Source organism: Sceloporus undulatus, chromosome 3, assembly GCF_019175285.1.
Source record: "Sceloporus undulatus isolate JIND9_A2432 ecotype Alabama chromosome 3, SceUnd_v1.1, whole genome shotgun sequence".
Lineage (NCBI taxonomy): Eukaryota > Metazoa > Chordata > Lepidosauria > Squamata > Phrynosomatidae > Sceloporus > Sceloporus undulatus.
The window spans coordinates 97,979,055-98,005,125 of NC_056524.1; the positions used below are offsets into that span (position 1 = coordinate 97,979,055).

The 26,071-nt window shown below is 39.4% G+C and overlaps 1 protein-coding gene across 1 annotated transcript in view; it reads left to right on the forward strand.

Annotated features, from left to right (window-relative positions):
- Window positions 1–26,071, forward strand: part of OCA2 (OCA2 melanosomal transmembrane protein) — a 224,097-nt gene that overhangs the window by 90,542 nt on the left and 107,484 nt on the right. Inside the window, 4 exon segments of the mRNA XM_042459282.1 lie at window positions 137–261; window positions 7,483–7,621; window positions 9,122–9,254; window positions 25,318–25,465. Of these exon segments, the coding sequence (XP_042315216.1) occupies window positions 137–261; window positions 7,483–7,621; window positions 9,122–9,254; window positions 25,318–25,465 (545 nt within the window).

The window sequence follows — 26,071 nt, forward strand, 5'->3', positions numbered from 1 at the left end:
TGCAGATGTGTGTCTCACAGAATGCTTAATATTTCTCTTGATTTTACTGGTACTCAATGACAACTCCGTCTTAAATTGTTCATTACATTGTTCATCATCTTTACAAATGTCACTACCGTATCTCTCTTTTTATTAGGCTTACAGACTCTCTCGAGGCAGAGTGTGGGCCATGATTACCATTCTTTGTCTTATTGCTGCAATTCTCTCAGCCTTTTTGGATAATGTTACTACTATGCTTCTTTTTACTCCAGTAACTATAAGGTACATTTATATATGTTTGTTTATGTGTTTTTATGTCTTGTTTTGCCTTTTATATTTTATTACATTTGCACTGTGCCTTAGCCTCTGTATAGGAAGTTTAAAGTTGACTTCATTGAAATAACCCTGTAATAAAATACAAGTGGGATCTTCAGTGTGAATTGGTTCTCTTCAGTAGTCCAGTCAGTTAATTATGCACTCCTCCACAGTACTCCATTCCATTACTTCCTCCTACCTGGTTTTCCATTTCCTCTTCAATGCTTAGCGCTCTATGGGCTGAGTATGCTCAGTCTTCAGTGGATTGTGTTTGGGTTTCTCCTGCAATCTTAGGCCTGTTACAGACTGCCAAAATAAAGCTGCTTCGGGTCTCTTTGGAGGTATGCTGTTTAAATGATGCATGCATCCTAAGAATCCGGAAGCTGCACCAAAGCTGCACTCCAGTGCTTAGGAATGGAGTGTGGCTTTGGCGCGACCTCCGGACTCTTAGGACCCATGCATCATTTAAACAGCATACCTCCAAAGAGACCTGAAGCAGCTTTATTTTGGCAGTCTGTAACAGGCCTACGTGTCTTTAAAAAGTTTTTTTTCTCTACCGCCACAAACCTTGAGGTTTCTCTAAGCCTCCTGATATCTCCTTCTTGAGTGTATGTGGTTCCACCTTGACTGCATAAAGATTCACACTTAATTCTGAATGCTAGAAGAAATGACACAAACCTCAGGAGGAAGTTTGATTTTCATCTGCAAAACCGTGATGGTGAAATTGGTTTCCCTTTCACAGCTTCTCTGGTCCTGCAGTGTGGGCCAAAAGACTTGTGGTCCCCTTGGCCTGGCATTATCCTGTACAGATGATGCAGGCCAATAGCCCTGGGGTGCGATCAGCAAGACCAGAATGCCAATCTAGCAGTTTCAGGACAATCTCAGCCCAGCAAAAAGGACTCACTGTTTGTCATGATGTTTCCTCGAAATTTTGTGACGACACCTAGAAGACTGTATGGCTCCATGCACCCGTCACCTGGCTTCACTTTTGCATCCTCTCTGAAAGCCCCCATTGTGGGCTGGGACATCAGATGGGGATGCTTGGTCACATGGGTGTAGCCAGGTGCCCTGTTTCAACCCTTACAAACCACAATGAGAGTCTTCAGAGAAGATGCATTTGTGGAGGCAGGTAAGGGGTACACAGTGATAGCAGCTCCATAGCACTCTGATGGGCAGGTGTGTAAACATCCTGCATTGGCCTGGGCATTGATGCAGCTCAGAATGAGGGCAGGATACCATGGGCTTGGCCTGTGGTATCCTGCCCATCTGCTTTGGCCTTATGTGACTCACACAAATTAACCCTGTACCTGGTTCAGAACCTTATAGGGCTTTTTTTTGTGGGAAGTCCCTCTGCTACCACTGAGAATGTCCTCGAGGTGGCTTCCTACTTGTCATTCAGTTTTGGAAGGTGTGATTTTCATCAGAAAAATAGTCCTGGAGAAAATGATTACATATCCCAGATTTGATTGGGTCTAATGAAGTTGCCACTGGCTCAGATTTAAAAAGATGGGAAATTCAGTTATAGATTCCTGATTTCTCTTCTAGTTTGCCCCACAGTGACAATCTCAAATTCAATTTAGTTCATTAGATGATTGACTATAAAATATGGAAATGTCCTCCAAAATATGAACATGAATATTTAGTGTGTCCCCATCAAGAATTGTCAAGGATGGAAATGTGGGAATATTTGTGATCCTTGTTCTAATTATAAAGCTGAGCATTGTTTTATTGATTTGTCTCTTTGTGCATTTTGCTTTGGGCTTAATATATGTTTGCTCAGATGCAGATTTGTGTCTATCAATTCTCCCTAATTATTTTGTCAACACATAGCCCCATTACTGGGCAGTATGGTAATTTTCAGTTTATTTTGCTCTTTTACAATGGCATTTTGCACATTTACTTCCTAAACTGTATTTTGTGGTTTTGTGCAATATTTTTAAATGGTTGTGGATATTTAGATTGCAATTGTAGTAGCAACTATAAAAGTCCTGTTAGAACAGTTCATTTAAATAGCATTCCCATATTTCACGCTATGATGAGATTGAACTACATTTGAGTGTAATGGAGACACTTATTTGTCTTTGATTTGGGTCTGATTAGGTAGTTATTGGTGTACATATTTAGATGCGTATTCTCACACAAATTGCAGCAGTTCTAACAGCAGTGCTAACCGCTAACATTGTGAGTAGCCTGCAAATCATTTGTACGTTTAGTAGCTTGCCAGTACTACATATTATACCCCTCTCTTCCTGTGATATCACAGGAGGCTGACCATCATGGTTAATAACAAAATAAGGATAATAGACTGTGCATTCCATTTTCAGATCCCTGCTGATACAGCCACCTAGATATTACCATGTATACTGACCATGCTGCCCACCTTTCAGCCACTGTATGATCAATATCACTCTGAACCATGTGACTAATCACATGCATTTGTTTGTATGTAGGACTTTGTGTCCATGGCGACACACAGTTTGTGCCTCTGTGGAGGAAGCTCTATGTGTATAAATCTACATTTGTGTTTATTCATATTTATTCAATCTACTGTACCTATAAGCTATGGGGAGAAGAACATGGATGGTATGCAGGGGCATCATTAGGGGGTGTGGAGGATGAGGACTGCAGTGGGTGATACTCGGGTGTGTGTGTGTGTAATACGTGGTGATGCAGTTTCTGCTGTCTGTTCCAAACCCCTCCGACTGCCTCCCTCTGACAGTGCGTTCCACTGTCGAACAGCTCTTACTGTCAGGAAGTACCTCCTAATGTTTAGATGGAATCTCTTTTCCTGTAGTTTGAATCCATTGTTCCAAGTCCTGTTCTCTGGAGCAGCAGAAAACAAGCTTGCTCTATCCTCAAAATGATACCCCTTAAAATACTTTAACAGGGCTATCATATCACCTCTTAACCATCTCTTCTCCAGGCTAAACATACCCAGCTCCCTAAGGATATCCTCATAAGGCATGATTTCCAAATCCTTTACCATTTTGTTCACCCTCCTCTGGACACGCTCCAGCTAGTCAACATCCTTTTTGAATTGTGGTGCCCATAACAAGACACAGTATTCCAGGTGAGGCCTGAGCAAAGCAGAATAGAGTGGTACTATTACTTCCCTTGTTGTAATAATATTTTCCTGCCTCTCCCTATAATAATAATAATTAATAATAATTTTTATTTATATTTTCCTGCCTCTCCCTGTAGATTGAGGTGGGGTTACAGCCCGATAAAAACATACAAATACAATCATGGATTGTGGTGGGGAACAACAACAACAATAATCCAGAGTGCTCTGATCACACACTGGAGGGGACACTCACTTATTCATTAAGAACCCAGGGCTTTGAGGTGGCATAAGTCTAAGTTCGAGCAAGACCGCACCACATGTCCTCTAATTTAGAAATTAAGCCATACTACCCACCGTAAATTGCTAAATTAATCAATTTTAAGTGGTGTACCAAGCATTTCCCTTGATAATAACAAAAAACAACAAACATAGCACAGCTCTTTAAATGCCAGTTAGCTCTTTTTTTCTGGGTGTATAGTTTAAACAATAACAACAGCAACAACAATAGCAGCTCTACCAACAACCCCCCCCCCTTAAAAAAACCTTACAATTTTTCTATCATCATGTTAAATTACATTATTTCATCCACACTAGCAAAGATAAGAACTCTACTACCAACAACAGATACTCCAGTGGAATCCATTGAACCATCTTCAGATCTGTTCTGGAGTTTGAGGGAATCATCTGCAGCAGATTTTGTATAGGATGGGCTGGTTGCACAAGTGAAAGTTTGGTGATGTGATGTTGAATGTAGGACTATGGCTTACTGCAGAAGTAATGCAATTTGACACTGTTTTAACTGCCGTGGCACAATGCTATGAAATTCTGGAATCTGTAGTTTTGTGACATATTCAGCCTTCTCTGTCAGAGAGCTCTAATGCCACAACAAACTACAGTGGTACCTCGGGATACGAAATACCCAGGTTACGAATTTTTCGGGATACGAAAAAATCCCATAGGGAATTATTGTTTCGGGTTACGAAAGTTTTTTCGGGTTACGAAAAAACTCCGGCGCTATTTTAAATGGAGCCACGGCGGAGCCGCGGCTTTTTCCCCATTAGCGCCTATGGCATTTCGGCTTACGAAGGCTTTTCGGGTTACGAAAGCGGCCGCGGAACGAATTAATTTCGTAACCCGAGGCACCACTGTACCATTATTATTATTATTATTAAACTTTATTTCTATAGCGCTGTAATTATACACAGCGCTGTACAAAGTCGGTAAAATTAGGAGTAAATAAAAGCCTACCCAAGGCATACATTCTAAGATAATAACAATTAAAAGAGGAATAGATAAAATTACCATATAGAAAGGAAAAAACAGATTAAAAACATCAAATACCAATCCCAGGATTCCATAGGATGGAGCCATGACAGTTAAAATGATGCAGTACAGTCTTGAAAATGTGGAGTGCTGAACCTATGACTATATGAATAGCAACTTGCTCTGATGAGGCATCACAAGCAGTCTACTTATGACTGGATTTAGGAAGAACATTGTCCAGGGATGGGAGAGTCAATCAGTGTGATATTTCGACAGACTTGATATACAGTTGGTTCTCTGTATCCATAGATTCTGCCTCCATAGATAATCATCCACAGCTTGAAAATATTCACAGACAAAATCATTTCAGAAAGCAAATCTTGTTCTCATCATTATAAATAAGGGAAGCCATTTTACTACACCACTGTATATAATGGGACTTGAGCATCCAGAGCTTTTGGTATCCATGGGGGGGTCCTGGAACTAAACCCCAGCGGATACCAAGGACCCACAATATTTTTGTTTAAACATTTCCGGACAAGCTGTTCTGGATACAGATAGATCAGCCAGGCATCAAAAGCCAGCTATGGTGCCTGAATTTTGCAACACTGAAATGAGTCCTGGGATATTCTTCAAGGACAGCCCCATGTAGAGTGCAGACCAATTATCTGTTTGTGAAACAGTATTTTACGCATGGTGCAAGCATATGTTGCGAAAACTTGACTCTTGTCCCCAAAGTTTGTACCGTATGTGAATATGGTAGGCATAGAAACCACAAATGTGGCTCCCTCCAACACATTTAGCTCTAAACTCTAGAGACCCTCCTCCCACCTACCTGGCTGCTGTTTTGTATTTGAGCTGAAGATTAACTTGGAGAGCTCAAACAAACTGACACAGTTGCCATTAATTGCATATTCCCTTCCCTCACCTCTTTGATTAGGTAGAGTTCGATCTTTTAGCCCGTAACAGTGAAGTTGCCCCTGGGTGAAAAGTGTGTTATTAAAACATTCATTGCTTCAGAGAGTCTGCAGAATGTTGAAGCTGATTGAATGGATAACAATTTAAAAGCTTAGATATTTTTCCATGCAAATGTCAATGTGATACAACTTATTAATTTTCTGTTCTTGAACCTGCTGGTGATATACATTAATTCTTTTTTTAAAAAGTGAGCTTTTTCCCCTTCTTTTCTCACACTGTTATGTTAGTCATTCACTGTGTTTTGTCATCGTCTTCCTCTGCCCAGTTTTAAAATGGGGTTGTAAGCTGCTATTTCCATGGTGATGAAGCTTAGCAGAAAATTCTCCTGATTCTTTGACAATAAGCTTTAGCTTTTAGCAGCAATGCATGAAATATGATCTCATTTTCTTGTCACATTTTGTGGTGAACTCAGTTTTGGAAAAAAATTAAAAAATCTGTGGCTTGTATTTTAAAGCATTATTGTTGAATGAATCCACTTCTATCTACGTTCTTGTTGCTGTGCTATTCAAAATTGGTTTTGCATATGAAAAATAGTAAGTCTTGGCTAAGCCTATATCCATAACAGACCCCTATAGCATTAGAAACAATTTGCTCATTTTGACATTACAAGCGATTTCATAAACTCTTGTAGTGACAATCTTTCCCACCCCTCCGAATAAATCTTTTGAACTCCATTGAGAAAAGTCTATGATTTTGAAGGAAAATTGCAAAATAATGGTACATGGGAGTATTTTTGTCTCTTTGTGGAGATGTTGTACAATACTTTGAATTTGAATTTGATCTCATTTAATTTGTCATATTACTAAATTAAATTATAACTGGGCAGTCTTCAGGTTTCCAGATGTTCTGGACTCCTGTTAGCATGTTATGGAACCCTAGGATTTGCAGGGTGGGGCATTTAGAACTGTTAGCCAGACAACTCTTCTAGTGCCTCACCAAACTACAAGTCCCAAGATTTCATAGCCAGCACTGTTAAAGTAGAATCATAATGCTATACTTGTATAGAGTGACAGGGAAAAATCAAGAAAAAATGAAGGACAAAGAAAGCCATGGATAGAGGAGGGATGGAATGCAACTGCTGGTTTTCAGCACCTCCAGAGCCCCGGAGGGCCACAACCGTACTACGGAAGTAGCCATTTTGGAAATGACACTGCATCACTGCCAGTCACCTTTGGAGTTTGGGGGATGGTTCTTGCTGCTTTGGGGTGGATACTAAGGTTGCTTTCTAATGTTGAGTTCAGTGGGACTATTCTAAGGGTACTTTTTCTATGATGGGATGGAAATCAATGGTCATTGGATCACATGTGGAACCTTTGTCCATTTCTGTGGCCCCAAAAGCTCCAAGACATTATGGACTACCCCTCCCTTTGTAAAAACAAAGTATTAGGGAAGGACAAGGGAGAGTTGCCAGCTCCAGAAGCCTCCCAGTGAAACAGTTTCCCTTTAAAAACAAGGTGCAGCCCCTAAATAAAAATTGTGTTAGTTAAAATAAATAAACAACTAACTAACTAAAACTACCAGTTATTTATAGTTATAGATGCAGGTGAAACATCTGGAATAAACTCTTCTAGAACATGGCCACATAGCCTGAAAAACCCACAAAAAACTATGGATGCTGGTCATGAAAGCCTTCGACTTCATATTTATAGTTATGTTTCTTGGGACTGGTGTGACCCATGGCTGGTCTGGAGCTCTCAGGCTCTTGGAGTTTTCCCAGCTTCATTCTCATGATACCAAAGTTCAAATGAATAAGACTGGTTTGGGGATCCCACTCATGAGTCATAAGCTCCTTATTGTTGAACAGTTTGAACTATTAAGAGAAGTAAACATTTTATGAATCAGTTTGGAAGATCTGATTTCATTTCTCTTTTGTGCAATTGTAGGTTATGTGAGGTGCTTAATCTTGACCCCAGGCATGTATTGATTGCTGAAGTAATTTTCACAAACATTGGAGGGGCTTCTACAGCTATTGGGGATCCACCAAATGTGATAATTGTTTCAAAGCAGGAACTCAGGAAGGTGGTATGTATTGCTATCTATTCAACCAACCAACCAACCAACCAACCAACCAACCAACCAACCAACCCAGATGTCATTGTGTGCATCAGTGCTGAACTGATCTTCCCAGTGTGCTGACAAATGAAAGACAACACTCTCATTCTGACACTATTCTACAGAACCATATGCACATGAGGGGGTCTATGCAATGTGCATTCAATGCAGACAAGTGTGAAGTCCTATTTGTATCATGCTACTGTTCAGTCTAGGTGGTTATACTGCATTTATAACTACAAACTGGAATCTCATTCTGTTTATTTCTGTAAAATTTAAAAACATTTCCTGGGAAATCTTGGGCATGAGGTTTCTAAAATTAAACTTAAAATAAAATGTATTATTTTAGAGATACAGGATTGGCTGAACTAGAGAATGATAAAGAGCAGCACTGAGTGTAGCAATAAATTTTCAACATCTGTGACTCTGAGGCTTCAGAGATTGCAACAATTTCACATTTTATCTTTTACTAGTCCTGAGGGGTCATAAAATATTAGACCATAAAGTAAAGTGTCACCTAAAGTTTCTGATCATTTCTCCTGGATCACTCCATAAACCTTTCAGAAACTCTTTAAAGCTCATCCTCCATTATTTATTTTAATGTGCTTGTCTCAAACAGTCTGACTTCCTCTGGTTACTTGTCTGCCAAATATGGCTTTATATATTAATGACTGCTGTTTATAGAAGAAGCTACCATAATTATAAGTTTATCTCAACAAATTTTCATCACTTTCCAAATCAAACCTTTCTCTTGAACATTTCAGTTCTGTTCCACATGGAAGCAAGTGTTGTTTTCTGATGTAATAAGAATTATCTGAAATCATGCCAATCTATGCCAATATTTTACTCATCATAGACTGAGCACATAAGCAAATCCCCAATTTGTTACATTTATTCACTGCATGACCACAAAACAGCACAATTCATACAATACATTCTGTATGTTTTCTAAAATTCATGTACCTGTTCATGTCTTTCCAAATTCAGTTCTTTCCCCATAAAGTCTTTATTTATTTATTTTAAACATATTGTATATATATTGCCAGAAATGAACCTTTTCCAAAATGGAAACTATTCAACCAGTTTTAGAATTTAAGTCCCACAGCCTGCTTCTTGGTACTATTTGCCTTCTTAGGATTGTCAGGTCACAATGCTGTGATGATAATAGAAGCTATAACTGATACACCCTCTCCAAACCTTATGTGCAGCTTTTGGAGGACATCATCCCCAATGGGGTCTACACCAGAAGTGTGACTCATGTAGCTTTTCAGATGTTGTTGGACTGCAGCTTCCAGCAGCCTTGGCTGCAAAGCTAGTACTGAGAAATGCTGACACTTTCAGGCTCTAAATTCTGGCTATATTGTATCCCAAGTAGCATTTAATTCCTGAGAAGACAGTAGTACTGGCATTTTACTTTTGACTCTGAGCTATTAGTAACAGATTCTACATCAACTGTATTTGTATTTCTAGGGAGTGGATTTTGCTGCATTTACAGGACACATGTTTGTTGGAATCTGTCTTGTACTTCTGGTCTCCGTTCCTTTCCTGAGGCTCCTTTACTGGAACAAAAAACTTTACAACAAAGAACCAAGTGAAATAGTTGGTGAGTTCAAACTTGACATCATATATGTAACAAAAGACATTTAAATGGACTCACTCTATCTATCTATCTATCTATCTATCTATCTATCTATCTATCTATCTATCATTCCACCTTTCTCCCACTGTGAGATCCAAGGCAGGTTACAGTGTAGGTTAAATTGAATTCATTTAAAACAATATATGATACAAACGTGGAAAAAATTAAACATATAATCATTAAAATATTTTAAAACAGTTAAAATATAAGAGAAAAGTACAGCCCACCCCATTAAAAGACCCTTCTGCCACACTTAGTTATAGATCAATCAGTTAAAAAGGTCTATGAATTAGGTGGGAAGTAAGTCCAGATAAACTCCTGAGTGTATGGGGATGTCTGCATGAGTGAAAAGGGGCAGCCCTGACCTGTTTTGAAACATATCTGTTTAGATGTATGTGGCCAAAACAGGATGAAAACAGAATCAAGCTGGACTGAATGCCAGAGCAAAATAACTCCCAGTTTGCTCTGTTCCAAGTCAGAAAATGCGAACTATAGCACCAGCATGTGGACTGTGCGCTCGTGTGGAGATGGGGTAAGGGACCAGCAAGCCATCATTGCTATTGCTGCCCATAACTTTATTTGTCACCCACCCATGAATGGATAGCACAAGCACATGAGCAGCCAGTTGCACCATCCAACCATTGTACCATCAACCCATTGCACTTTCCATAAGGCTAAATGATGACAAACAGGGCAGGTCACCAACAATATAATCAATTTCATAGGAACATTAAAAAATTGGCCAGTCCAACAGGGGGCCATGGGGAAAGCGGGGAAAAGGGCCATGTATGGGGGGCCTCCATGATTATGCTGTGTCCGGGACTGCTGCCAACAATCTCTGACTTATGCTGATAACTGAGCCTTCAGCCAACACGTGTAAGCAAAACAAACCTTGTGGAGAAGCAGTCTAAGAGCAAGCCAAGGAAACAAGCCGATGTCGGGGTTACAGAAAGTCAAGCGTACCGAAAGACGAGCCGAAGCCAGAAAGCAGCGTGGTCAAAACAGTCCGAGGTCACAATAGCCAAGAGATAACAAAGGTCCGGTCCAAGGTCAAGGTAACAAAGTAGCAAGGTAACAAGATGTCAGGAGCTAGAGCGACAGCAATCACACCAAGGGCTCATGCAATAAACTCCAGCAACAAACTCAAGCCTCTCTCCCACTTAAATCAGGGAAACTCTCCCTCAAGCCACCTGAGGCTGGTTTGCTAATTGTCTTTCTGCAATCCTTCTGGATCTACGCCTGCAAGCACTCTCGGCCCGTCTTTCTTGATAAGAAGGCACCTGCAGGCAAGCCTCGTCTCCAGAGTCACCACTAGGCTGTGGCACTATAGGAGGCCTCTCCTCAGCACTAGGACCTGGTTGGACCTCCTGCTGTGGGGCTGGGGAAGCACAGCTGGAACCTGGCAGAGTAGAACTAACACCTGGCGTAGCCTCAATCAGCCCTTGCTCTGGAGGAGGCTCATCCTCCTCCTCATCCTCCGAGAGCTCATCTTGGCTGGCCATGACACTGTGCCAGTGTGCCACTACATGCACCATACGGGCAGTCAAATGCTTGTGTGATTGAGTGGCCGGTTGCACATCCAGTCGGATGGGGCATTGAATGGCTGTCAGCCGGGTGGGATGAAAGAGGTGATTGGTGGACACTAGCTGTACATCTACGGTATGTCTGTGCATTCATGTGTTTGTGGTGAAGTAAAAAAGAAATAATGGCGCAGTTCAGCTTGTACTTGTGAATGCCCCATTTGCCGGGTCCATCCTTGTAGAAGAAGGGGGGTAATTTGGACTTCACATTTTGGGAACCAGTGGCGTGGCCAGTGGGTTCTCCCCAAGAATTGGTAAACTGACTTCCCCCCCTTCACCTACTCAGGCTCTATGTTATGCTAGTAGATATGCTCCTTTTCTTTACTTCTGAATATGTTATTTTTTATCTTCAGTTTTGAGGTTTGTTGCTGAAAACATGAGTGTACAGTGGGCCATTGGTATCCACTAGGAACTGGTCCACAGACCCCCTGTGGATACCAAAATCTGTGGATGCTTAAGTCCCATTAAACAAAATGGTATAGTAAAATGATGTCCCTTATATAAAATGGAAAAATCAAGCTTTGCTTTTTTTGGATTTATATATTTTAAAACAATTTTTCTTATTTATGTACATTACACAACTGTTTTAATAATAAAATTAAAATTAAAAAAACTATTTTCAAGCTCTGGATGGTTGAATCTGTGGATAAAGAATCTGTGTTTTTGGAGGGCCAATTGTTCTATGTGCAAGGGTATCAGATGTCAAGAATGTAACAACCATATCTGGGCTTTGGACTAGGATAGAGCTTAGGAAGTTATTTTAAGAAGATAGATGTCATGCTCAGCCAGGATGAGGACTCAGAAGATGAGAAGGCTGAGTATGAGCCCCAGGTGATGGTGGAACCTGAAGCTGAGACGGGTCCTAGCTCTGCCCTGCCAGCTCAAGCAGAGCCTGTTCTGTGTCAGGAAACTCAGCATCCCAACCTCCCACCAGCAGAGATTCCAGGCACAGAAGATATGGATAAGAAGGTATCTACCTTTAGCCAGTGAAGGTCTGAAAGGGTGTGCCTTCACTGGTCCAGGGGGCTTTATGAGAAATGCTCAGCAATCAGGACCCACCTGTGATTAGAACTGGGTAATATAAACAGGTGCAGGATGCTGAACTCCTTTGCCAGAGATTATCTAAGTTTTCTGGGTAAAGCACATTTCTCTGACTCCCTTGGATTTTGTGGTCTGAAACCTTGCCTCTTGGACTACAGACTGACCTGGACCCTCTGGAACCTCTGACCTCTGGACTGCCTTGCAAAACCTGCCTTTCTGGAACCCTGGACCCTTGGATTGCTTGACCTTTCTCTATTGGACACTGAGTTGGTACTGTGACACTGTACCTTACTGCTTGCATTTGCAAATACCGTTTGTTTTGGTTATAAACCTCTGCTAGGCTGTTTGAGATGCTATCAGTAGTCTTGGCAGCTTTCCTGGACAAATGAGTATAATGACTTGCTGAAGCCACCCATAACTTAGCAGTGTTAGGCTGATGCTTTCGAATCCAGATATTCTAATATATGGTTATGAAACATGGTAATCACTGCTAAAGTATAGATGGCTTTGGCATCTCATTATATTTATTCCAGGAATGAACAAGTCAGTCTCCATTGCCCAGTTTGTAGAATATCATGCTCGTAATGAATGACCATGGTACACATTGCTCTCTTGGAAAGGACTGATGCCATCATTGCTACCTTCATCTTTTCAGTTAATTTGTAGCAAGTAAGGCTGTCCAGTATCCTTTATTATGATATGTCTTATCTCAGGGCATGAACCTTATTGGGCTGCTAAGGTGTTTCTTATTATAAGTGATATCCCTTGTCTAAGGTTTGGAATGTTCTTCCTTTTATACTGTATAGGTTAAATGAGATGTTCCAAATCTTGGTGTGTGTGCTGTTCTTGATTATGATGTTTCCTAACTGAGATACAGTATGCCATCATGCAATTTATGAATGTAGACAAGATCTCAGTTTTACAGAGAAATAGATGGTTACGTTAACTGCAATCAATACATTAATATGGTATTTAGGAAGAAGACAAATTTGTTAATGGCTACTTTGTGTCAGTCAGCCCTGCACGGCATTAATTTCAACTCTTCCTTACTGCCATGTCAAAAACCTGGAAACACTATGCTGATGTGTTGTTATATGCCTTCAAGTTGTTTCCAACCTAGGGCAACCCAGAATAAAGTAGTCTAATATCTGAAGGCATTTCCTTGGATGCAAGTGCTGTTATTATACCATTTATTAGTTTCATTTATATTATAACTTTGCTCTAATGTGCTTGAAGCAGCATATATGGTTCTTGTTCTCCCTGCTGTTTCCTCACAACAACCCTGTGAGGTGGGTTAGGCTGAGAGAAAGTGTGATTGGCCTAGTTGGGGGCTGAAACTGTCTCACCACTACACTGCACTGGTTGTCTTTTGAAACCTTTGTGGGAGTTTAATGTTTTCTCAAACTTGGGATGGCATTAGACATTTTCTGTGGGGGGAAAGAAATTATTCAAAACAGTGTAGTCATCTATACATCAATGCTATATTTAATGAGCCAGAATGGTTAAATATATTCTGAAAACAAGCATACTGAGGCCCAAATTAGCCTTGTCATCTGTCGTGCTCTCTTGCCTACCATCATCAGATTCAGCAGTTCTCATAATTATTAAATAGCATTTTCTCCTACAATCAAGCAGCAGCTACATCATGATGAAACCAGTCAGTATCTGCTCAATAAATGCACATGCGAAAGTACAAGTTCTATTAACATTTTCTGTGAAATGGGATGAGAGAGGTGATCAAAGTACATACCATTAAAAGGGAGCTGGAATCATTTGGCTTTAGAAGTGTAGTAACAGAATGTGTGCAAGATGTCTTAATGGGTCTTTTCAATCTCTAATTGCTGTGGTTTTGTGGTAACCTTCAATAGGATTGTTTGAAGCAGCTGTTTCAATCAACTCAGTGCCTGCTATGTTGCCCTCTGATTACCAATCAAACAAGCGCTGAGGGTATATATTTTTTAAAAAGTGCCAATTTACTATTCTCTGTTGCTTTGGTTTTCTTGCTTGTCATATCCTTATCGTATGTTGCTATTCATCTGTTGAAATTAGAAAGGAATCACAAGACTAATCTTTCTAATGTAATGGGGCTGTTGATGCTCTGTAGGGATGTTCATATGGATCCCAGCTCTAAAGAAGTTAGTTGTTCATTCAAAGTCCCCCCACTAACTGTTATAGAGTACTCCATTGTTTTTGTAGGTACCTAGCCTGTGGGTGGCATTTCTATAATCTTTATTTGTTTTAAGTATTTATTCAACTTACACTCCACCTTTCTTTCAGCATGGGGACCAAAGAGGATCTAATACTGTTTCCTTCTTTCCCAATCCAAGAATTTTAATATGTACATATGATAAAAACCAACAACACATTAATTTCTTATTTGATTTTATGCCCCACCCTTCAGTCCATGAGATTGTCCACAGTGGTTGACAGATTAAATCACATATAAATACAAATGTAAAAACAACAACACATTAACAACATTAAAAACAAACACAGGGCACCTAGCAGTAGAAGCAAGAAAACTGGGAGAATATATAGATCCTTGCATTATTTGAATAATAGTAATGACTGGTAAGGTCTCTGCGGAGGGAATTCTACCATGTGGGAAACATTTCCATGGAGGATCCTTTATCATACAGGAATTCCAAAATACTTCAAAATTCAAAATTATCCACATGGGTGCTGAGATATGACACATTTGCTTTCTGATGGTTCAGTGTACACAAACGTTGTTTTATGCACAAAATAATTTAAATATTATGTATAAAATTACCTTCAGGCTATGTGTATAAGGTTTGTATGAAATGTAAATGAATTTCATGTTTAGACTTGAGCCCATCATCAAGATAATGTTATTATATATATATATGGCCGTATTCCAAAGTCAGGAGAAAAAAAATCAAAACACTTCTGCCTCCCAAGCATTTCAGTTAAAGGAGACACAACCTGTATCTCAGCTTGTAAAGTCAGTAGGTCATCCTACACTGATCTTCTCATTCAGACAGGGATATATAGAGGCCTTTCTATATAGATGGAAAGGAAGGAAGAGCAAAGCTTACACAGTGATGGAGTATGGATCTTGATGAATGACTATTAACTGGCCTAGAGAAATGTCTTTCCATATCTTTAGACAGTCCTTTTATATGATAGCTTTGCCCACTGCAATCTAAAAAAAGATATCAAGAATAATGTTTTAATTAAGCTATGTATTATTTGAAGGAATAAGTAAAATTCAGGATACTGAGCTGCTGGATCAGCCCCTTCTCTAGCACAGAATGAAGCAGGGAGAATGATTATACAGAATATAGTTGGACTTCTTGTTAAAGAGGAAGAGGTAGAGAAAGAGGATGAACAAGAGAGCTGGGAATTACTCTGTGAGGCATGTACTTTCAAGTATTACAGCAACAAAGCCCTTGCTGGTATCTCTTGTGCGTGTTGGAAACTAACAGGCTAGGGGAAGCAAATTGAAGAGACAATGAGAACAATAATGAAAAGCACTGAAACTCTGGGATGAAGAGAAGCTTGTGCTATTGATAGACATAAATAAGCAGGACTGGTCCAAGATGGTCTACTGCTTGAGGTAAAGCAGAAAATTGCATCGTTACAGGTCGAGATACCCAAAGGCAGCCAAGTTATTTTGGCACATGAAGTAGAAAATCTCAGCAACACTATATCTAGTCTCTGGCAATAAAAATGCAATGACTACAGGTTAGATTAACTAACAATAACTGCCTTTTAATGGCAACTTCAAACCTGCTAACTGAGGTGGCCACCTAATGTTAAGGACTAATGTTAAGAGCAGCCTTGTAAATGAGATAGGCCTCTTGTCTCCAGAGTAAAGAAAAATTGACATTCGATTCCAGGGACAGGCAACAATGCACAAAGGACACTCTTTCTATGCCATGTAACACACACACACACACACACACCAACAAAGGGGAGTATTATAGCAGTGTGTAAATATCTGAAAGGTTATAATGCAAAAGGTGGACCAGACTTTGTACCTTTTCACCCTTCAAGATTATAGTGCTGTGTTTCACTTTTATTGCCAAGGTAACATCCTATAGAATACTGGGATCTGAAGTTTAGGGAAGACTTCTCTGCCAGAGTTCTACTGCCTCAGCAAACTATCAATTCCAGGATTCCATAGGTTTCAGACATAGTACTTAAAATGGAATAATAGTGTTTTAAGCATGTAGTGTGAAAGGGGCTTGTTCCCTGTTGTTCTGGATGCTGAGATTGGAATCAATCAGTGGCACAGGAAGAAAACAGATTTTGACTAAACTTTTATGAGAAATATCCTAATGACTCAATGTCTTCATTAGTGGAACAGATGCCTCTGGAATATGGTGAGCTCTCATTCTCTCTGGAGGTATTGAAGCAGAGATTGGATGCCAGTCTACCAGGGAAGTTGTGGTTGCATCCTGTACTCTAGTATCTGTATTTAGCAGAGCATTAGATTAGATAACTTCCCGCGTCCCTTCCAAATCTAAGATATTCTGTCTGGCTATAAATACAAACAAGGTGTTTAGCAGAATAAAGAGTTTAAAGTCCTTATTCTGCTAAAATGACTCTTGAACCTTATTTGCATTGCATAGCATATGAAAATTCTGCTGAAATGAATGAGGTTCACCAGATAGGGGGAAAAAGGAGCCTTCTTTATCTTGATATCCCCAACATTGGTTTCAAACATTCTGGGACATTTTTGACAGCTTATTTGGAGTTAGATGCCATCTATACACTATCCTATACAGGTCTCCTTTTAAATCAGTGCACAAAGTAAATTTTATATCAATCAATCAAATTTTATTGCTTTTGACCAAAGGTCATTGCACAGCACAACAATACAACAATACATATAACAATATAATTTTATACCTTTAGACCACATTTCCCTCATACATCCATATGAACAATAAGCCCAAAATTTTGAGCCCACCTTATCATGTACTCTTCTGTCTCTAGTTTCAGAAGCCATTTATACACTGTTAAAATTACATGGTCATCATCTTTATGCAACTATAAATAAAACTCATTTTCTTTAACCTCTGTGGTTATATTTTTCTTCAATCTGTCCTTAAGTTGCATATAAGCAAACCAATTAGACCTTTCCCTTCCATAAGAATAGTCTTGATTTAAATTTCCAGCTGTCTTGCTCAAATTACAGAAAATTATCGCAGAGCAATAATCTCTGATTTTTAACCCATTCTTTCTTTTTTTTAAAAAAAGAAGGGCTTCTTGTGGTTAGGTGACTCATGTTATCTCAGGAGTCTCTGTACTTGTCAAAGAGCTTTTCTAAAACAATGATTTTTAAATTCAGCACATGCCTTGAGTTTATTATACCAAAGACAATCATGCCAACCAAATCTTAAAGTATGGCCTTTGGGTTCCAAGAGGACTACATCTCTAAGCAATAACCATTTTTTCAACTATATGAAACGAACAGACCTTATTCAATACAATTTTATGCTAGGGCCAAGCTGTCATTTTCCTTAGCATCATACAGTGTTTGAAATTTTACTTTGGATTTCTTTGCTTGCCAGATAAATCTGTAAATTCCTTTCTGCCAGTGCAGAAAAGGTATTCTGTTTTTTATAATGGGATTATTGAAGACTTTCTGAAAGATAGGAAATCATTTATAGATTTTTTTTTGAGCAGTAAGAAATCTAACAATGCAATAATCTGTGGGGTTTTTTTTTTTAGTAATTTCAGTAGGATTTAGTTGGATCTGAAATGGTAGAATTACACACACACACACACACACACACACACACACCAGGATTGTGTGATTAGAGCCCTATTGTGTAATAGTTATTTGTCTTTTTTCTTTTACTTTTTTCTTTCTGTCTTTAATTTTCTGAATGTGTATCACTGATTATAAATTAGATGGTTTATGTTAAAATTAACAAAAAAGAAAAAAGAAATTAATGAGGTTCAAATAAATGTTCTGATTTCCCAAATGAACATTCTTGTTAGTTCATCTGAAGTATGCAGCTTTGCATTAGTCTAGAAATCTGAGAAGCTGATACTAGCCTAGTTCCCAGTGCCTTTTAACTTCCTACAGTTTTCAGCTGCCTTTGTGAACAGATAATGATTTGGTCTCATCTGCACATCTTTTTTTTTCTCTGTGATGTTTTCAAATTCCATGAGGGGTACATAGTCATCTTATGGAAGACAACCTGTCTTTTGCAAAAGGACAGCACAAAACCATTTGGGATTTTTCAAACTTTATCCTAATTCTGTCATAGATAAAAATAATAAGACAGATGGGGACATATAAAAACCCACTGGGTAAAAGATGAGAAGTAGGTTCAGTAATAATCATGCCACATTCCACCTTGAAACCTGAGGGCCAGATGAGGATTATAACTTGCACAACATGTTTCTCTGGGCTCTCTGGGTATTTCTTGGCACTGATAAAGGCTTATGATTATGGGAAACCAAGTGACTTCAAACTCAACAGTTGTTTATTATAAGCTACTGAAAGGCAAACCATGAGTGGCTTTTGGCAACTTTTATATGGCAACCCTTTCAGCAACTTAACAAAATAAGTGGCCCTGGTACAGTTGCACAGACCCAGGATGGTCCTAGTCTTTGAGTAGTTACAGTAGGCGGCCCCCAACTTTTCATGCAGGTTTGTCTGCCAAAATGAAAACATTCACTTCTATTCTTCTTCTGGGATTGCTTTTGAAGAGATAATATACAACAAGGATGACAGTGAATATTTTACTTAGTATATTTAATCCCTCCTGTTTTGAAAAAAAATATTGCTCACAATAGCTGAGAGATAGCTAAAAGCAATTTAGGGAAGCAGGGGAGAGAGGCCTTCTTCATATCCCTTTTTGTGTAAGAGAACAGAGTTTCACTACCATTGGTAGTGACATCCCACTTTAATAATACCTTCGGCCCTCCTTATACACGAATTTTTTATACACGGATTCAAGCATCCACGGTTTGAAAATGTTCAAAAAAAGTATAAATTTCAATGATCAAACCTTGATTTTTCCATTTTTTTATAAGGGACCTCATTTTGCTATGTTATTATATTTAATGGGACTTGAGCATACACAGATTTTGTTATCCACAGGGGATCTTGGAACCAAACCCCAGCATATAACAAGGGTCCACTGTATGGTCACTGTGGTGATTAGCACTAGGTATATGAGATACTGCTTCATTCTTTGTTATAAAGATGTTAAAATGTAAAGTTTTTTCCCCTTCAGATGGAAAGAATTGCTAATTGATGCATGTATAATTGTTACTTTTTTTTTAAAAAAAAAAGTGTAATAAAGAAAGTGGGCGTTTTCATTGTTATTTATTATTGCTAGTAATAAAGACAGGAATCCTATTCACTCCTATTTGGGATTAAAGCCTGAAACAGATGGGCCAAAAGGACCATGCGCTGGCACAATGGGGTCACATCGACTGCATGCATCTGGCCCTGATCCAGGCTGCTGCTGTGGTACTGAACCAGGCCGCTGAAAAGGAGCAATTTTTACTGCTCCTTTTTGGCTTGGTTCTTTTCCGATGAGGCGGGTCTGGAGTGGTTTCCCTCCACATTCAGGGTATGCATCATCTAAACGCTATGCCCCGAATGTGGGGCAAAACTGTGTTATTTTGCCCATGTGTTTTGGGCCTAAGCTTCATTGAACAATGTGGGGTTTATTTCTGAGTAAACATACCTCAGACTGTACACCAAAACTGTGTTTTGGATGCATGATTTCTTGGCTCATTTCACTTAGATGCCTTGCTTTTTGGTTGGATGTTCATTTAAAATCAAGTTCCTTAGTATTACTATAGTATAGGCTATATTGTGACAAATATTACTTTTCCTTCCTTTAGATTAGTATTATACAAAATCGTTAAAAATGAACCAATTTTTTATTTAAAAAGGAAATATTATGTTTGAAAGGCCACCACAATCATAGGGAATTCCTTGCATCTTTGGTTAAAGATCTTCAGATAACAAGAGTGGAAAGTAATTTTACTTGCGATCATCTCAGGGATGAGCCATTAATAGCATAGGACAGTGATGGCAAACCTTTTCAGGTCTGCGTGCTGGGGCAGGGCTTCAGCCCTCCAGAAGAGGGCTGCATGCTGGGGGTGGGGCCTCCATCCTTTGGGGGTGGGACTTTCCCACCACCATTTCCCAACCTCCAGCTGTCTCTGAGAGACAGCTACAAGCTGGGGTATTTCAGGGGGGTGACGGGCGTGTGCCTGGCCTTCCTACCCTTCCCTTGTCCTCCAACTTTCTCTCAGAGACAGCTGGGGGCCATAAGGGCTAGTGAGGGAGAGGAGCAATGGGCCCGTGATGTCGTCCCACTGCCCCTGCTCCTCTCCTTGGGCTTTGCCAGTCCTGAGGTGTCTTTCCAGGGACACCTCAGGATTAACAAGGCCTTGCAGGGAGGAGGAGGCGTCATCCCATGACCTCTGCTCCTGTCCTCGGGGCTTTGCCTGTCCTGAGGTGTCCCTTGAAGGACACCTCAGATCTGGAAAAGCCTCACAGGGAGGAGAAGGCATTGGCCCATGGCCCCTGCTTCCCTTCGCAGAGCTTTGCTAGTCTTGAGGTGTCCCTTGAAGGACTACCTCAGGACTAGCAAGGCCTCGTGAGGAGGAGTAGCAGGCGTCACTCTGCGGTCTCTGTTTCCTTCTGTGGGGCTTTGCCAGTCTTGAGGTGTCCCTCAAAGGACACCTCAAGTCTGGCAAAGCCTTGTGGGGGGGAGGCCATCATCCCACAGCTCCTGCTTCCCTCTGTGCGGCTTTGCTAGTGATGAGGTGTCCTTGAAAGGACATGTCAGGTCTGACAAAGCCTCGTGGGGAGGAGGAGGTGTCGCCCCGCAGCCCCTGCTCCTCTCCTTAGGCTTTGCTGGTTTTGAGGTGTCCCTCGAGGGTCTAGAAATGGCTAGACCTTACATCTCAAGAACTGAGTGCAGTTGGCGTACAGGTTTTAAATGTGCAAAAGCAATTCTGGCCATTACAGACATCTGTGCCTCCAAGTTCAAACCTGAGTCCAGGACTACACCTAAACTGTGAGCCTGTGTCTTCAGGGGAAATGTAAATACATCCAACACAGGCTGAATCCCTATTCCCCGATCTGCCTTTGGACTGATCAAGAGCAGCCCTGTATTGTCTGGATTAAATTTCAATTTGTTTGCCCTCATCCAGTCCATACTGATGACATACTCTGGTTTAGGACTATGATAGTTTCCTTGGATTGGGGTCAAAAGGAGGAGTAGAGTTGGATGTCATCCACATATTGATGGCAGCACACCCCAAAACTCAAAATGATCTCTCTAGTGGATTCATGTAAATATCAAACAGCATGGAGGACAGAACCAAGCCCTGGGGTCATTGCAGGATAATGGCCAGGGTGACAAACAGTCATCCTTCAGTACTGCCCTCTGAATTTGCCTCTCCAAGAAAGGTTGAAGCCATTGCAAAACAATATCCCTGCTCCCAATCCTAGAGAAGCAACTCAGAAGGATACCATGATTGATGATACTGAAACTTGCTGAGAGGCTCAGCAGAGCCAACAGGGATATACTCCTCCTGTCTACTTCCCTGTGTAGGCCATCCACCAAGGTGACAAAAGCTGTCTCTCTCCCATAACCATGCCTGAAAACAGATTGAAATGTATCTAGATAATTTGTTTCATCCAGAAATCCCTGTAGTTGGTTTCATGGGGTTCATTGTTAGGTAACCATAAGTTGAAAATGTTTTGAAGGCACACAACTAGGAATGAACAAATTTATCTGTACCACATATTCCAGTTTTCCAGATGGGAGCAAATTCTCATTGAAAGCAAACAGAAGCAAAATTCTCAGCCACCCTAATATATGTATTCATATTTGCATTTCTGGTGTGAACTCTGGAGGAACTTCCAAATCTCACCAAAGTTCCACATAAATTAGTAATAACAGGAAAATGCATAGGAGCTTTCTTAAGCATTTTGCTACATATGTGAGAAATGAGTGTGTAGAACAATAGGACACCCAGCTACAAGACTGTACACCTGTCCTTCCATATTCACTAGAGTTAGGAGCACAAGACCCCTGTGAATATGGAAAAAATGCAAATAACAAAAACACCATGTTTTTTTACCTGAGAAGACACCTCTCTAGGAATTTATAGGTCCTCCAATGCAACTCTGTGGTCAATATCCGACAGACGCTGACCATAGAACTGCATTGGAGGAGCTACAAATGCCTAGTAGAGTATTCTCTCTAGGAATCTCTAGGTCTTTCAGTGCAACTTTTAGTTAAAGTTGACCATAGAGTTGCACTGGAGGACCTAGATATTCCAAGAGAGAACATATTAATCAAATCCGTGAATAATCAAATCAGCAAATATCAAAGCAGCAAATATGGAGGGATGAGTGTATAACTATTTTATTCGAAAAGTACATTCCTGTGATTTCCAATTTAGTCAACACATACTAAAAATTATACAAGAGGTTGTTTGTGCAAACTGTTATTGATTACAGAAATATAGTTTATGTCCTGAAGAAGCTTCATTACAGTACTTGCAAATGTCTGTGAAATATTCATTCCTTGGGTTATTATTGGAATCATTTTTGAATGTTCCTTTTTAAAGCAGTCTCACTTCTTAATCGGCTATCAAGTATATCATGTTTAAATGGCTGGTTGCATCAATCATTCCTTTCTTGACCTCAGTGGTCATTTAATTGCACTCCTTTTTTTTTATTGGAGTAAAAAATATACACCCACTCTTGAGAAAGAGTATAATGAATTGCAGAGAGATTTCTTTTTTCTCTAGATAGTTGTCAAAGCGTAAGCTTATACTTTAATGAAAAATGTTGCTAACTTGATTTTGGAAATGTTGTGACCTAGAAGCCTGACACTCTGAGTTACAATGTCTTGGTAGGGAATAAATGGGAATTATTTTGATAGGCTTCAAGGTTGATGCAATTTTCTTAGCTACAAATTACATTGTCAGGATTTTAGTTGAGTGAAGAACAGTAATTTGTGATTTTGAACTTGCTCTGCTGATGATATAAAAGGACATTAAATTGCTATTGTGCAAATAAGTGATTGGGAGGGAAATAGATGTTGAAATAGGCTGCTTTTGTCTGTAGTTATGGCATACTTTCCAGCTGGGATCAGAGGTCCCTGGCAGTAGGGATCAGATGCACAACAGGGAAGCAGACCCCTGAATCCAAATAGACAAAGGTTATTGTATTACTGAAACAGTTTTGGATTTTTATAAGAACAGAAAAATGCAAGGCTTGGAAGCATTCCACATGTGTAGGTGGATGACTATGTGGGGGGTTTGACATATGATTTATTTACTTTTTTTTTTTGGTCAAGGACCACTATTTCTTCACTCCAGAACATATAAATGTGGGATAATGTTAGGTTTAGCCATAAGAAACCAAGACTCATATTCACAATCAGCCACAAGGTTCACTCAATAACTTTGAACAAATTACTGTTTGTGCTTCACAGAGCTGTTGTGAGGCTAAATAAGCAAAGTATTGTATAAATAATAAATAGCCATAATAGTAATTATTATTGTCAAAAATAATTTCCAGTTTACTGATTTGAACAACAGTGATGCAGTTCTAAGATGGGGCTATTAAAATTTCTTGAAATTCTAAACTACAAACCATAATGATAATTATATTTCTCAACATTTACAACATCCATGTACATGAGTGTTTGCTAGTCAGTTATTACAGTTGATATCATCTTACAGAAGCAATTTATGTTGATGTGGGCTGCTAATTTGAGCAAAGACTTAACTCTATGCAGTTAAAAGTTCTGTAATGTCAAAGGTAACAAATTTCTTTTAAAAGCAAACAACTTTTTATCAATTACTTTTAATTTCTGTGCGTATGTATAGATGTTATCTGGGATCAGATCAGACCAGACATTTTCAAATTTGTTTGATACCAAGAACAGTATGAGCTACTTTAACTGCCATGGCACCATCCTACAGAATCTTGGGCACCAGCAGATAAAGCTAAAGACCTTGTAAAACTGTCAGGGTGGAGCTAGAGCACATAAAGTGGTGCCAAACTGCATTATTTTCACAGTGCAGATGCACCCTATGTTTCATGCCAGTCAAGCTGATGCAATTAGGATTACTTGAAAGGAAAAAGCTTGAAAAATGCTGACACTGTATATCACCATCCCTTTATATTTTAGACTATATTCAACCTGAGCCTCTAATACTAGTAAAAGTAATTAGCACCAAACAAATCAAAACAAAAACAGACACCCTTTCTCCATGATGGATAGGTTTCAGAGTCTAAGCGGTGTAACCGAAGTAATTTTTACAAAATCAAAATTCAAGTCAAACAGTTAAATACCTCTATATTATATTGACAATGGGATTACATTTGATGTTTAACTAAGAAGAAATCCACATTAGACTAAATTGTCCATTAATCTTTTATACATCAGAATGATCAGGTGCCAAGAGAGAAAAAGAAGGATTTAAATGTTGAATAAGATTTCAGACTCTCAGTACTCTCTAGGTAAAGTAATTACACAAATTGACGTAGCGAGGAATAATGGTTCCATGAATATTTAACCCATCTGAGATTAAGAATTAACTATCTGTATGAGTAGAATGCTTGTCATGGCACATTAGTGCTTAAATGCTCTAATCTGTAGTGCAAGACCACAGTCACACTCCACCTCTTCCCACTTCGGAAGTTTTTTGCATGGTACAAGGGACTTTCTGCATGCATGATCTGTGACACAGACCCTGGACAAGTGTCTGGTAACAGTATGAAAAATAGAAAAAAGACTGACAAAAGTACCTGAGAAAGCAGAACCCATGCTTATCCTTTTGATTTCCAATTTTAATGAATCTCTAACAAGCAAACTAACAAATTGTGGATGAACTGAGGTGTGTTAGTTCTTCCACATTGTCTCAGTCTTGATCATACAAAACCTCTTCCTTCTGCTCTTAATGAAGGTTCAAGGCTCCTTACATAAATGTTGGCAGTTTGTACAGCACCACTACAAGTGAAATGATGGATTTGCCTCCAGTGATCATACTAGAGTTGGCATGAAGCTGGTGCTAGATAAGAATTGTGCCTGCTGTGATCTTGTCTCAATTTCTGCTCACCCATCCAAAATGATCAGCAACTATGGATGTATAGTTTGTACACACACATACACAGGCTGTGGTCACAAGTACTATTAAACTATTCTTTAGTATTACAAGGAAATTCCCCATAAAAATCCTAAAAGCGTTACTGCAAGGTTAGTGCAAGATGTATAAATCCCTTAGTGAATAATATGAGCCACTACACACTTTAGTTCAAGTAGTTCAAATTTGGACTGAAGATGTTGTATGTATGATTTGTTTTTGTGGTTAGGGAAAGTGGTCTCTTGTGCCAGGCTTCTTCGCTAAATAATTTTATTTCTTCTTAGAACTGAAACATGAAATCCATGTTTGGAGACTGACAGCACAGCGAATTAATCCTGCCAGCAGAGAAGAGACAGCTGTAAAGTGCCTCTTAATGCAAAAAGTTCTTACTTTGGAGCTCTTGCTGAAGAAAAAACTCAAAACCTTCCATAGGTAGGGCTTATGACAACTTATGACAACTTTGTTTTTTTCAAAAAAACAGTAATCTAGCCAACTCTCAGGTGATTGTGTTTATCAAAACATTGGGAATCAAGTTTTATCTAGTAGTTAGACTCCATTAGAAGAAAGTATCCCCCCCGCTTTCACCCCACATGCGCCCTCTGTGTCTGGAAAAGATGAGAGAAAGTTTCAGAGGGGAAGGCAAGAAGTGGAAGTCCACTCATAGAATATTGGTTCTACCATACATCCTTTAAAAAAGATGAATACTTTCAAATTTAATGTAGGAATCGGGGAAACATTTATATTCAGTTATATGGGTATGCTGAAGTTGCATACCCATATAACTCAGTGGTAAAACTAGGTTCATGCCAGTGTCATGCAGTGAGTTCAGTTCGGGGATTCCTTTCTTACTACATTATTAACATCCTGTAGAATCTTTGGATTTATGTCTTTTTTGTTTTTGTTTTACTGAAGAGAATTTTGTTTTTCTGAAAAGAGAAAAAAATATCCCATGAAATGGAGTGCTTTTCATCCTGTCTCATGTTTTATTTTCCCAAAACCCTGTCTAGGGAAGCAAATACTGTATATACTCATGTATAA